This window comes from Anguilla rostrata, chromosome 3 (genome assembly GCF_018555375.3).
Source record: "Anguilla rostrata isolate EN2019 chromosome 3, ASM1855537v3, whole genome shotgun sequence".
NCBI lineage: Eukaryota > Metazoa > Chordata > Actinopteri > Anguilliformes > Anguillidae > Anguilla > Anguilla rostrata.
The window spans coordinates 38,312,485-38,327,559 of NC_057935.1; the positions used below are offsets into that span (position 1 = coordinate 38,312,485).

Here is a 15,075-nt window from a genome sequence, read left to right on the forward strand (position 1 = left end):
CCCTCTACAAACAGGTGCTCCTGGTTCCTCATCCATTACGTCACGCGGTACCATCCCGTGGCTTTTTTTTTTTTTTTTCCCCACATACGATTTAGAAAAACTCGCTATTCACACACTGATACATTGGTCAGTCACTAATACAAGGTTTTTTTTGTTTTTGTTTTTTTTAAATCATAAACATGTTTTTATTGGACTGCCCTTGACAAACATTCCAGTGCCATCATTGCAAATTTGCAGCTGATGACTGCAAAAAAGAAGGAAAGAAAAAAAAAAACACATGATAACACATGAAAGCAATCAGGAATGCATGTCAACATAATTTATAAGAAAATTGTACAATACGGTACTTTTAAATAAATGTCAATTATTGAGATCTGCGCTTGGAGAAAACAAAAAGAGACTATTGAGCATTACAGAAGACTGGAAGAGTGCACAGCCTGGGTTTTCAACAAGGGCACATGGACCCCTGGGGGTCCTTGAAAGCACTGAACAGGGTCCCGGCCAAACCTGGGACGCAGTGACTGTATAGATTTGAGAAAATATTAAACTTTTAAAAAATATAACCATCATTATCTTGGGGTCCCCTAGACGCCTTTGAGTCTACGTGGGGGTCCCTGGATCAGAAAAGGTTGAAAGCCCCTTGAGCAGACAAATGTCCAGTTAAACAGAAAAGTAAATCTCTGGAAAGGACAAATATTAGAGATAGTAATGCAGGAAAAATGTACAGTAGGCGTCCTGGGCTAATGAGTGTCACGATGAAAATATTTCATTTTCTTTAATCACCATGCTTGATGGTGATGTGGATTGACTGTTTTATTTCTCCCAGCAGGATGTTCACATAATGAAACACAATGAACACAATGACACAGAGTCAAACCGATAAATTTAATTTCAATGTACACAAACACAGCTTCCATTCTTTAAAGTGTTTTCAGCAGAAGTCTTGACAGATATATAGCAACACTGCATGTACAGTGTTTACGTGTACCAGTGACTGGTCACAGATTTGTTTTGATAAAATATAAAACAAACAAATCAAATAAAAAAATCTAATTGATGGAAGAACACTTTATAAGTACCGCATCTTCAAGTCAGTCTGAATAGACTTATTGTAAATATATATTTTTTTATTTCTGGATGAAAATTACAACTTAATTTTAATACTAATAATTTAATTAACCCAGAAAAATACATTAATGCAACTTAAGACAGACCATTTAAATCGGAACATGTACATAATTCATATAACCATTATAAAACCAGCAACCCCAAAAAGGTCTGATATTAATAAACAAATTAAATGAAATGAAATATATTATGATACATAATTAGTCTCAAAATATTGATATATAATTATTTGGAAACAAAGTAATCTCAAAAGGGGCCAGGAAACGCTTTATAAACTTTTTCAATTTACTCAAAAAAATGTATTTCCTGTGCGTTGAACCTGGTGAACTGCCTCTTCTTGAGGGTCGACTCAGGTCATGTGACAGGAGGAGATAAATATCTCTATTCAACTTGTGTTGGCTACATCTCTGTTGGCCCTCCATTCAAAGACAACTGAGGCAAAGCATCAGGCACCTGGGGGGCAGTGAAATTAATCTTGAAACAACAATTCAACTTTCTTAACACTGAATACATTTACAGCAAAAACACCCATTTTAGTAAGGTTTACTATAAATACAAAATTGAGCACAGATCTTCTGTGAACATAGTTCATTGTAGATTTAACATTAACTTGAATTTAGGGTGTTATTTGCACAAAACCCTTGTATTTAACATCCGGTGGGATTGACGAAAATTATTATATTAAAAGTTAGGCATAAAATTCATTAAGTTTATAACAATATTCAACCATCAAAATGAGCGACGAGTCTATTAAAGACATCACACTGTAAAAATTATGAATGAAATTGAACACAAATTCCCTGATTTCAGGTTTGATGCTGCAGTTCTTGTAAATGAACTGCGTTTACATAGCGCTTTACAATTGATGCCTCGCATTCACCCATTCACACACACACTCACACACCAACGGTGAAAGGCTGCCATGCAAGGTACCAATCAGCTCGTTGGGAGCAATTAGGGGTTAGGTGTCTTGCTCAGGGACACTTCGACAAGCCCAGGGTGGGGGATCGAACCGGCAACCCTCCGACTGCCAGACAACCGCTCTTACCTCCTGAGCTATGTCTTAAAGTGAATTCTCACGCCCTTGATCGAATGCGTTCTGAAGCTAAATGATGGGGAGGCGACAGCAGGCGGGCGGCTTGTACTCACCGCTGGCGAATTGGTCTCTCCTCCGACGGGCATCTCCGAGGACACGGCGCCACCTGTCCCGCCGTCGGGCCGCTCCCCTGGCTGGGGCTCCGGCGTCTTGCCCTCCTCTCTCTCCCGCACCTCCTTCTCCTTTGGACACAACACAATGCGCAACCATCACTCAAGATTCAGAACTGTGTGTGTCGCTCAGCGTGGGGGGCGCTGGGCTGGTGTACCTCCTTTCATCAAGAAAAGTACAGGGTGTCCTAGGGGCATGTAAAGGGGGGTTATGGGGGGGGAGGTGGGCAGTGATGTGAACTTGTTCCTTCCTCCCCATCGGCACCATAACGGCACGGCTCGCACACCCTAATGCGGAGAGATCACTGCGGCAGACAGAGATGACTCGCAAGGGTGCGCGTATATTGCGTTTTGTGGTGGCGCACATGAAGCTGTGTGCGCCTACTGAGCGCAAAAAAAGCTTGTCCGCGCAGCTTTGAGCGAAGATTAGCCAGTCGAAGGTAACGCGCTGTGTATTCTATATGCACATTCTCACAGCGAGAGCCGGTCCCTCCTTCTCCCGTGTTATGTCACAGCACATCGGTTCAAGCTTGACTTCAGGAATATAGTAGAAAGAATTCATCTAAGGTTAAGGGTTAGAAGTGCAATGCTATCTGATAGGGAAACGTACATCCTTCCTACACTGGTTCATACCAGATTTATGCTATTTATAAACCTGGCTTATACGCTGGTTCATACTGGTTCATAGTCAGATTAATCTCTTCTCGTGCAATTCCAAATTTCTTGGAACTTGTACTGTATAAATGCTTCCTCATAATGGTGTGCTCTTACTTCTAGAGGTGAAAGGAGAAACACAGTGACCTGTGACCAATGAGGTTAAAGCAAATGCCTAAGGCCAAGCTTTGTTTTTGAAGATCACTTCCTGGTCTAGGTGAGAGACGTGGATCTGTAGTGCCAGTGCGGTTGGCTCCAATCTTTCAGCCACCCGCTTCATTATAAGTCAAGGCACCAAAGTGATCACAATGGGAACTCAATTTTCCCCCACAAGTACATGTAGTTGCAATAGGTAATTTTTCTTTGTCTAATGTCTCATCTATGTTTAGTTGGCTAATGTGCTCAGTCTCACAACGCACACACTGCATGTAATATCCGCTTGCATCAAGTCATTTGTGTTGAATTCATTATGCTGCTTTCTACTTCCAAACTACTACTAATGGAACTCTAAAAATCTTTCTTTCCAGTTTTTTTGGTTAGCCATTTTTACTATTATCTTTACTTTCTTGATCAACTAATTAGTTAGCAGCAACCTACCAACCACAACCAAACATCACAAGCTAACATTCATTTTCTATATTAGGCAGCCCTTGGGAAGCAACGTAAATGTAAAACCTGTCAAATGTGGTTAATGGCTTGGCAGGTGTGTACATGCTGTACTTCATCCCATGCTCTCCACTAGCTAAGTGCATTGTATGCAGAGTGAATTTGGACATTGAGGACATGCATTAGTCAAACAGGCTGGCGTATTTTTCATTTCAGGTTTCCACTTCAGGTTGAGCAATACATTAACTTTTAATGCCTGTGGGGATTCATGAAAACCTGACATAGCTGTCATTTGTCACGCTTGTTGCAATCGCCTCACGTTTCCTCGTGTCGCTCGCATTCGCTGTCTGTAAGCGGTAATGACGAGGGATAAGCAGACATCAAGGTCATGGGCTCTTCAGCCCCAGACTGTCAATCACATTGTGGCCGGACCCGGCCCTGACTTCATGACCACATGAGAGTCCTTTCTTTTCCCTACTGTGCAGTCTCTGGATTCAATTTGTACAACATGGCAGCACAAAAACAAAGGCACTTCCTCAGCTTCAAAACACGTTTCACAAGCCCATGGAAAGTCAATGGGTGAGGTCACAGTTATTTATAATTTTTTTTTTAGTCTACGGCTTGAATCAGAGTTCAGCTGGGGTCATAAGCCAGGCCATTTTGACACTTTTTGTGCCTGTCAGAAATAGAACATGTTGCATATTAAGGTTATAAAAACATGCAGATGTGTCACCACTGCATGGTCTAAGCCTTTATACTCACACTAAACATCTGTCTGCCCATCCATTATATTTGCTGTGTTTTCTATCATATGACATATGCATGCCACTGTAGTGCCAAGACACCAATTTCTCTTGATACCTGAAGGTTCATCTCTGACCCTTAAAGGTAAAGCGAGACAAACTCAGACTTACATCTGTGAAACAAATGGTGATCTAAAGGTTTGCCATTTGCCTTTTCTTTTCTTCTATTCTTTTCACCGATTACCCTCTCAGTGGAACTGTCATGCTTTATATGGAGCATGACTGGACTTCTGGGGTAAGGCAAGGGATGTGAGAGATAAGAGAGGAAGCATTTTGAAGTCATTTGAATTTAAGAACATAGCTTCACGCAAAATGCACACACACGCATTCACACACACACGCGCACACCTACCGGACTTCTGGAAGGTTCCGCCACTTCTTTGATCGAGTTCTGGTTGGCCAGCGAGGAGGCAGGCAGGACTCCGGGAGGCTGTGGGTCGGCACTGGAGGGTTTAGTAAAGGACTGGGACCTCTTGATGGCAGTGGACACAGCCCTGGCGAAGCGGGACTGGGAGGTGGGCGCGTACGGCTTGGGGGCCATCAAGCCCCTCATCCTCTCCAGACTCAGCCCCACTGTCGGGTCACTGGCTGGCAGACTATATTGGCGAGTGAGCCTGGGGGCGGAGCCTGACGCCCTGGGCGGAGAAACAGTGGCATTGGGGACGAGGTCAACAGGCCTTGGGGCAGGGGCAAGGACATTGACATTAGTGGCGGGGACAACAGGCATAGGGGCAGGGGCAAGGACATTGACATCAGGGGCAGAGTCAACAGGCCCAGGGGCAGGGACATTGACATTGGGGGCGGAGTCAACAGGCCCAGGGGCAGGGCCAGGGACATTGACATTGGGGGCGGAGTCAATGGGCCTGGGGGCAGGACTTGCGAGATTGGCAGCAGGGCCGTCCACTGTGTTCTCTTCCCGAGGCTTTGGCTCATCCTGACTGGTTTCTGCCCCTCCTGCCCAGAGCTCAGGGGGAGGGGGAGGTGGGAAGCTTTCCTCCTCCGCAGGCTGTCCCGCGTCTGGCCTCCCCGGCGCCTCGGTCCGCCCGCTGGCGAGAATGGCGTTCGCGCTCTTCACGGCCGCTGACGTCACGTATCCGGGGGTCCTCTTGTGCAGCGACAAGCGGAAAGATCCCGGCTTGGGCTTGGTCGGGGGCGGAGTTTTCTTGGGCCCGGGAGCCGCCCAGGTGCCCATGCGGCGCAGGGACGGCGGCTTGGCGTCGGCAGGCGCGGGAGGCGACTGAGCGGCAGGCGACTGAGCGGGAGGCGACTGAGCGGGAGGCGAGTTTCCGTGGAAGCCGTGGACGCCGGCGAACCTCCCGTTGCTCAGCGGAGCCCCCATCACGAGCGTGGGGCTCCGGAGCTCCAGCTGCTCGGCGGGGACCCCTGCGAGACAGCGCTGGGTCCCCACGGCGACCATCTGTCCCGGGGCCGAGCCCGGGGGCTCCAGCGTCAGCTCCACCTCGAAGAAACGGAGCTTCTCCAGGGACTTCTGGGGCACGATGGTGTAGGTGGTGAGCCCCACCTTGGGGATGTATTCTCTCGTGAGCTCGTTGGACGGCTTGGGTTTGGGGGCGTAGTCCAGGAGGTATATGGGCGAGCTCTTGGGCTCCTGAGGTGACGTGGGAGGAGCCTCGCCCTGGGGGAGCTCCTCCGTGGACGTGGCCATGTCCCTCTTCGGCCGGGCCGCTTCGGAGGGAGACGCCGGGGGCAGCTGGACGACAGGCGGGGTCGGCGATGCTGCTATCGGCGGGGAGGCCGCGGGGGATACCGCGGCGACGGCCGCCGGCGCTTCCGCTATCTCCGCGCGCTCCAGAGGAGCCCCGCCGTTCGGCTCGTCGGAGGTCAGCGTCTCGGCGTCCCGGGTCTGGGGCCGGGGGGCGGGAGGAGCGGGGAGAACAGGGGGGGGAGCGGGGAATTCGGGCGCGCTCGGAGCCGTGCACGTTCCAGAGTCGCTCTTCTCCTTAACATCACCCAGCACTGAAGCACCCTCTACCAACAAGACCGTCTGCTCCGCTTCAGCTGGTGGGCTTAAATCAGTGCCTGCAGTATCTGTCCCTGCAGAATCTGAGAAAAGTAAATATGAACGCGTGTGTACACATGTGTACACCATACACGGATATGAACATATCAATGATTCAATAGTTGTGAAATGATCACAAATTTTGAAGTTTTGTAACATTTTAAGGGCACATACATTTTGAGAAGCATAACTTTCAACTGTCTGTGTGAACAGGCACATTGCTAGACTTGATACAGTTAAGGCATCAAGCTACAAAGTTACCAAGAAAGATGGATGTAATTCCTAAGTGATATAATTTCACAGACAGCTAAGTATTTTACTGCTTTTCATTGCTTTTTCGAGAACTTTTCCCAAGTATTTATATTGTTACTACAGTTTGCGCTTTTCATATCATAACTTCAAATAATGCTTTTAATCTTTGCCCACAGTACCCAGAGACCCATTTATTCAGTCAAGTGCTCTAGACCCACCTCTGTGTTCCAGTTCAGGGGTTTCCACAGTGTTCGGAGTTTGTTCAGTGCATTCCTGATCACTCGCAGGGTCCTTTGCTGGTCTGTCAAAATAGAACTTATGAAAAGTTTTGGAAAGAAAATCACACGTCACATTAGCGCCTAGTCTTTTAAGGCCTCTGCGTTCGGCAGACGAATTTCACGTCTGAAAAGCGAACAGATGGAATCTCTTAAGCAAACAAGAGGCCATTAACTGGAGGCCCATCTCTAGCAGTGCACTTTTTTCGAAATACCCGTTTCAAGAGTTCGTACTTGCCATCTGAGGACAGATCATTCGACTGATCTTCCCCCGTGCCATCCAGCGCCAGCGGAGAGCTCGCCACCGCCAGCTCCTCGTCCGTGGGAGGCGGGGGCAGCTCCGGCTCCGTTTTCCCAGAATCCATCGGGACGTCGGCAGAGGCGTCGGGGCTCCCGTCGCCCGTCCGGACGTCGGCTGCGGCGCCGGGGTCGGGGGTGGCGGTGACCGCCATCTCTTCCTGCTCGCGGATCTCCTCCAGGGGACTGTGGGGCACCGATCCGGCTGTTCCGCGGTCAAACGGGGACACACAACGGCAAACTTCAGCAGGCACAGACGCCAGCCGCTAACCCAATCAACGATACACTCGCACATTTATCACAACTTTGTCATCTGCATAAACTATAATGGCTATCGGAAAATGGAAGCCTCCGCTGAGACCTGGGCCGCTTCGAAACAAATGGGCCATTCCACTTAAGAGATCAAATGGGACGGACGGCGAATGAGATGAGTTCTGAAGGACTACTTACAGGCCACCCATCCAAGCTGTCCACCCGAGCATGCAATGATCCTTCAAATGAGGAAATGAATACTTTCTCCATCCGCCGAGCACTTGAGAGCATTACGTAACGTAATCAAAGAGGGACCAAATTAGCGCGCTAAACTTCATTATCCAGATTGCCATGAAGTGCCCCCGGCCATGCCGTGTTTTGTGCCTGCTCTTTTTCTCTTTTCTCGCCGGTGACGAGGGATTCATTACGACGTCGCGGAGCGAGGAGGCCCGGGAGCGGCCCTGTCGTCAGGAGGAGTAAAGAGCTCGGGGCGCTAGCCGCGCGGCGGCTACACGGCACAGCTCCCCGGCTTTACGGCTTCTGGTCCCCCTGCTGGACCGCGTAGCTGAGAACCCTAAAGAGCGGCCAATGGGGATGCATGGAATCCCGTCGGCTCAATCCGGCAGGGAACGCGTGAGCAAACAGCAGAAAATCTATGGTTTTTTATTGTTATAATCAAAATGAAGCGTGCTACGCTCCAACGCCTCTAACACAGGACTGTTACCAGCGGATGCTCCTATAGCTCGCCCCCTGCTGTTAGGTCTTCTTAGACCCAACATACAGAACGGTGACATCACAGCTTAAACGCTTGCAAGAATGGGAGAAAATGCGCAGCTCCAGAAAAGAAATACAACAGGCAAGATCAGATAAAACGCATGCTGCAGTAAATTCACGCACAAATGAAACAGAAAAAAGATAAACACATGTTCAATCTAAAGGGGCCATCTCTAAATCCAAGTATTAAATTGGGAGGTTCTGTCTGTAGATGTAATATTGGATTAGAAAGCACCTATGCACAAAAACTGTCAGTGGGGAATGATATGTTTTTCTTTATAAAATACTTTGAAGACACTGAATCAAATGAATGGCTTTATTATGTGCAAACAAATTGTCTAGTTCTTGCGTAATTCACAGATGTTTTCCAAAGAAAAATGTTTCAAAGGCCATTCCGAAGGGGGTGTTTTAAGTTCCATCTATAAGCAAGGCACCATTATGACCCAGCATAAATCCCACATTGTGTGCATTTATCATCGCTAGCATTTACGACTGGTCCGCCAAACGGGAAACACGCACACGCGTGACGCGCGGCCTCCAGGCGACTCGTCCGGTCGAGGCGCTTCTCAGCACGCGCAGGTGGAACGTTGACCGCTCCGGTTACAGCGTAACGTTCCCCACCTCCTCATGTGACCGACGTGGACTTCTCCGGTTGACCTAGCGCACAAGTCAAACTCAAGGCCTGTGGGCCAAGAAACGGCCCACCGCGAATTGTGATTTGGCCTGCGTTTCAGGCGAGACAATCGATTCAATTTGGGCCGTGAAACAGTGCAGACGTGCAGTTCGTGGCAGTGCTCATTTTCGGCGCAGGGTGCACCGCTCACTGTTAAGGTCACACTGCACCTGAATATTACTGTAACAGATGTGGAGTGGTATGTTCAGCCCCAAGTCTTTTTGACAGTAGATTTATTATTTATTTACTGTTTGAATTTATTCTTCATGGCACGCGATCGGAAATGAACCCCAACTCCCTGTCCAACACCCCCCGCCCCCCACCCCCCACCCCCGGTTCTGATTGCAATCTATAATATTACTACATGTCTGGCCCTGGATTTCATAATGAGGGCTATCTTTAGAGCTGTGCAGTTCACCATCTCAGTAAGTCCACAGCTGCACTGGTGAACTGCAGAGTGAAAAGATGCTTGGGCCAGTTTATTAGCCCACACTTCTTCCTGAATCAAAGGACACTGCAATGATGGGGCAGCCCTTTAATCATGATTCTGAAATCAAAGTTAGGGGAGAAAAGAAAAAAAATGAGAATAATATAATTTATTTTAAAAAAGCATAAATAATTGTATTCTTACATAAGTCAGTAAAACGTATAAGGCTTTGTATTCCATGATAACGCATGAGACCTTTGTAACACAGCCAAAATAGCTTGCTGTTAGTCATACGCTTATCACAAACAAATGCTCACACACGAAAACAATGATTCCATTTAGCACTAGATTCCTCTGAGTACTGTGTGACCAACAACTTTTAAACCCATGAGAGCAAATACTCTAGGAATGCTTAGCTACTTTTTAAAAACGCAATTGGGGGGGGGGGGGGTGTTTTAGAAAGGCTGCTCTAAAGAGAAATTGTCTTTTAAATATAGTATGACCAAACAATTGTCAAGAAACACAAGGTAAAGTCTTCTAAAAGAACAATACTGACACTGATATTTCTAGCCATAAGCAGCTTTTTTTTCCCCATTCAAATTTGTGCCTTGGCTTCCTTGACTATTTTTGGCCAAACTTATTTACCTCATTCACAGTCTGCTCAAACAAATCCTTTGGCAATAGAGAAAGCACAAAGAGAAACGGAGATGAACACATTAAAAAAAAGAAAACATTCAACAGGACAAAAACATGGCAGGGTAGAAGAACAGTTCTTTTTTTAAAAATGACACGAAAACACAGAAGAGGAAGAGAGGGGCCACCGCACGAAGCAGACAGATGCTCGGAGGGCTGAGAGCGCCAGGGTGGAGCAGTCAGAGGGGACAGGAAGTCTGGGAGGAGGGGACACACCGGGAGGGGGGGGCTTCATGCCACCCCTTCCCGTGACTCCGGGTCTGCAGGGTGGAAGAAAGGGAATGTTTGAAAACATACAACGAGGAACAGACGATAACAAACACCCCTCTAGGGCGGGAAAGATGGCCGATAAGCCCCACTGGGTCAACGTCTTATCTGCAACACCCAGAGCACAAACTATCGTGAGCTCATCTTTCATACGTCAGCCTCTCCGCCACAAAACATAATGCGAAACATAATATCCTAAGAGTAAGTGTTCAGGCCTGGGAATTTACACAGAGCATGGACCAATAGTCTTACACTCTTACACTACACAATACAGCCCTGATGCTAACACCAAAGTCTGGGTCACCGTAATTTCAATTCATTCAATTTATGAAATTATGGCCATTTTTCTATTCTAAAATTGAACACTCAAAAGACTCATCATTATCTCTAACAATCAATTTTTGTCATTTGGCCTTCTTTGTTAAAAAAATTTAAATGAATGTTAAACAAGCTTTGGCCACACATTCTGGAAGATTCCAGCTGCATACAGAGCAGAAACCCAACGAACCTGTTCGATCTGAGTAAATGCCTATGTTGGGAACACGAAAATAAGAATATGTGAGATTAAAGTGGGGACAGGAGAGCTTTGAAAGAACTATGAGAGTGCACTTGTGAGAACAAACAGAAAGTGAGTAATTAGGCATCACGACACTGCCATATCCATCCCTATACTGATGCAGGTGAAAACATGCAGGCTTTTATCTGAAGCCCGAGTCTATTTTTCATCTGGCCTTCAAAATGCATTACACTTCAGCAATTATGTACTAGGCAGGAAGTGCAGCTCCAGTCTGAAAACCTGAGCGATTTAACCGTTGAGTTAGCCTCGCAAGCTAATTACTGTACACCTGTTGAAACCCTCTATGCTAATGGAATGCCTCTGAGCCTTGGGTTAGCATGGCACCTGTCAAAAAAAGTTTCAATCCTCATTACATTTCCAGGCAGCAACCATCTTTTGTGCTTTTTTAAATGAAAAACAAAAAAAATTTCAATAAAATAATCAATAGTAATCAAACAGAATATAGGCTTGCTTAAATTTTCATTTTAAAATAAGCGCAAGATGCATTAAGGTCACACTGAGTCCAATTATTCTCTTCATATAACTTCAGCAATGAGAACTCTCGTCACCAGAATGCACTTTTTAAATATTTTTTTTAGAATGATCAATTATAATTTCCCTTTATGTGGGTCATGCCTCATGGATAAACACTTTGGCATTAATTGAAAGTGGAAGATAGATTATGGGCCAAGAGAAGTGTCAAACAGGATGACAAATTCTGAATTACTATGAAAAAGCAGACATATTTCACATCAGCCACTAGGAGGCAATATAAGTACCGGCATAAGGCAATGCTCAGAGCACGCCGCTTCGTCCATTTTCTGCTGTTGACATTTCAGGCAAATTATATTAGCGCAGCCCCAAGGCTATATCTAACTGAACATCTGCTAAGCAGCAAACACAGCATTCTCTATGTTCCACTGCGCATTAGCAGATGAATACACAATGAGGGGTGTGAAAGGGATAAATGCATTTTCGACACGAGTAAGACGGCTGAGGTAACGTCCAGACCAACCTTTAACACTCCCGTCCTCCAGAGCCTCGTCTGGCTTGGCCATGGCAGAAGGTGAGGAAGGGGGCGGCGGAGCCTTCCTCTTGGTCCTCTTCAGCGAAGACTCCGAAGAGGACCCTCGACGGATCCCAGAAACTTCCTGCACGTCAGTGACAGAACCCCGGGTTAATCCAGAAGAGGAACCCTGGAACCGCCCCGGAGACAAACCCTCCTCTTGAGACAACTTTTGACAGGTCTCAGAGACCGCCTACTCATCAAACACAAAGATTTGATTGACCCCAACCTATGAGTGATCCCTGAGACAAATCCTCAACTGGTCTCACAGACAAACTCTGACCAGATCTTTAGCACCGACCAATCATCAGCCAAACAAACCACTTCCTGGAGATAGGTATTTATAGATAGATTTACAGGTATTCTGGGCTGCTGCAGCTAAACACATCCAGTCGTATAGACTAAAGCTCAATTAAAACCCCCATTTCCGCATCTCTGGCTGCATTCACAACTATAGTGCTAAAGACAAGATGGCCGAATGCGCACCTGAAATTCATATAATGAAATCTTCACAAGGGACCCTTTTAAAGGCCATACGAGTACAGATTTGGTAATTTAAGATTCTTAAAACAGCCAATACAGCTTTAACAGTGATTAATCCACACCATGATAGGAAACATTCCAAAAGATACAACCAAATGCATCGCATCAAAATCATATTGTCCAAATCAAAGCATAAGGCAAAAAACCAGGCTGTGGGTTGTCGGGGTAAAGACCTCCCACAGTCCTGGTCCAAATACCAGAGGGGGGGTGCATTGCTGATGCTCACTCACCCGGTCTCCTTCAGAGAAGGTGTAGGTCGGGGAGTCACTGAGGCTGGACGGGGATCTCGGCGACACCATGGTGGGGGGCAGGGGTGCCCGTCTCTTCTTTGGCACGTCGGAGAGCGTGGCGCTGGAGCTGTACACGGACGCGCTGGCACCGAGCAGCGGCATGCTAACCGGCCTCGGCTTGCTCAGGACCGGGGACGTAGGCGCACTCATGGCCACCGCCTTTAAACAACAAGCATCACCGCCATTAAACCACACACATGCTTCTACTGACTTATCCTGAAGTGCAAGGTTCTACTGACTTATCCTGAAGTGCATGGTTCTAAAGACTTATCCTGAAGTGCACGGTTCTACTGACTTATCCTGAAGCGCACGGTTCTACTGACTTATCCTGAAGCGCATGGTTCTACTGACTTATCCTGAAGCGCATGGTTCTACTGACTTATCCTGAAGCGCATGGTTCTACTGACTTATCCTGAAGCGCACGGTTCTACTGACTTATCCTGAAGCGCATGGTTCTAAAGACTTATCCTGAAGCGCATGGTTCTAAAGACTTATCCTGAAGTGCATGGTTCTAAAGACTTATCCTGAAGCGCATGGTTCTACTGACCCCTTCAATAATCATAACTTGGCAGTACAAATCTTACCCACTACTAAAACGTTATGACGAATAAAAAAAGTTTGACCTTAATAAATTATCACAACACATCTATTTTCTCATTAAAACGCCCATTAGTGAGGCACCCATGGTTGCACCCATGTGAGCTCCATTTGTGAAGTGAGAAGTACACTGTACAGTTTCAACTGTAGTATCACTGGTGAAGGGAATTAATCTTTTGGTTAAAAATGTGTATAAAAGGAGACAAAGTGATTATTTGTGTCTGTTAGCTTGCTTTGTCATGTAGCCAGTAGTACTCTGAGAACAGGGAAGGTCAGTAACGGCTAGAATTGAGCTGGCTGTGTTGACCATAAACTGCAAAAATCATAGTCTATTTCCTCTCAACTTCTTAAGCTATAGAGTAATTGCAAGAGGAGGCAAAATATAAGGTTTCATTTTCAAGGGATTGTAAGTATTACATGACAACATCTACATGACAGGGGTATAATGAAAGATAAGTATAGAACGCACCTGGTCTGGCTTCTTCTTACTACTTCTACGAAACAAGCTGAACAATCCTTTGTTTTCTTTCTCCTTGAAAGATCTGCTTTTGTATGATGGACTTCTATCTCCTAAGAAAGTCAATTACAGGAAGCTAATCAGGACTCACAAAAGAGCTTTGTTCATGCAAATCAAACATCACAGTTAAAAATCAAGCACAGCCGTCCATTCACATTTCAATATTAAAAGCACTAATTACATTCAAGAGCATAAAACAGGAACTGCACCATATTACCTCTCTCTATTGGCGAGGACGGTATGTCCGAGTTAACACCTGTTAAAAGAAGACAGGAAGTTAAATCATGCATGCTAAAGAAACGCAATATAAGATACAAGGTAATATCAGACAATCTTTACCATGTTACTCTTTTAAGAAACAGTTAAAATCCAGTTCAATATGTAGAATAACTAGAATGCCAATACAGTAATATCAATATCAACATATGCTACGATATAAGCAATGGCTACAGTGAACAACATGTTCAACAGTCCCTTACTTTTAGTGTCCACTGCATAGACCTCTCTCAAGCCAAAGTCATTGAGGGATTTGGTCAAGTCCAGAGGCTCTTCTGACAGGACATCTCGCAATAAAACAGAGGTCTTTTGGTCAAATTCACATTTTTCACAAACTGCAGGCATGAGATCTTCAAGGGGAACTCGAGGGTTGACTCTTAGAATCGTCTTCTGTGTTTTTTTGTAGTTTATGACGAGGCGGACGGTAGCCTAGAGAAAAATAAATAAATACAAGAATCGCAATGTGAACATTCTGGCCTCACTTTACGATCATCAAATTGCACCTGCAGACCTTATAGTGCGGATATCATCCTTAAAATATAAAGCAGATTGTCTTGCAAGAAGAATCTAGAGGCCCTTTATGAATGACTCATGATGACACTCGAAAGTGAAAAGTACTGATGTATAGGGGAAAAAGTGAAAAATCCATTTGTATAGCCATTAGCTACACAAACTAGTGACACATAGGGATTTATGTGCTGTTAATACAAAAAAAGCAGTTTCTCCACATTCATTTAGAGATAAATGCGACAGAACCATGCCAAATAAAAAATTATTTAGAAAACCATATAGCCCTCTGTGAAACCCAAAATACTCACTGTTACCCAATTAGCCAAAATGTACAAAACAACTGCAAATATATTTTATTGAAAAACTGTAAAAAGTGGTCCATAGCTTTTGAAA

At 45.7% G+C, this 15,075-nt stretch overlaps 1 protein-coding gene across 7 annotated transcripts in view; it reads right to left on the reverse strand.

Annotated features, from left to right (window-relative positions):
* Window positions 1–866: 866 nt before the first annotated feature.
* The window catches only part of cobll1b (cordon-bleu WH2 repeat protein-like 1b), a 51,482-nt gene continuing 37,273 nt past the window's right edge, over window positions 867–15,075 (reverse strand). For 6 of the 7 annotated variants that reach the window (XM_064327421.1, XM_064327418.1, XM_064327420.1 and 3 more), the window contains 10 exons: window positions 14,376–14,601; window positions 14,114–14,152; window positions 13,849–13,949; window positions 12,723–12,941; window positions 11,899–12,034; window positions 7,179–7,446; window positions 6,888–6,970; window positions 4,750–6,461; window positions 2,278–2,406; window positions 867–1,581 (listed from right to left, as the gene is read on the reverse strand). In XM_064327421.1, the coding sequence (XP_064183491.1) occupies window positions 1,528–1,581; window positions 2,278–2,406; window positions 4,750–6,461; window positions 6,888–6,970; window positions 7,179–7,446; window positions 11,899–12,034; window positions 12,723–12,941; window positions 13,849–13,949; window positions 14,114–14,152; window positions 14,376–14,601 (2,967 nt within the window). In that variant the 3' untranslated portion in view covers window positions 867–1,527. The remainder of the gene's footprint in view (window positions 1,582–2,277; window positions 2,407–4,749; window positions 6,462–6,887; window positions 6,971–7,178; window positions 7,447–11,898; window positions 12,035–12,722; window positions 12,942–13,848; window positions 13,950–14,113; window positions 14,153–14,375; window positions 14,602–15,075) is intronic. The other variant, XM_064327419.1, reaches the window with a different exon arrangement.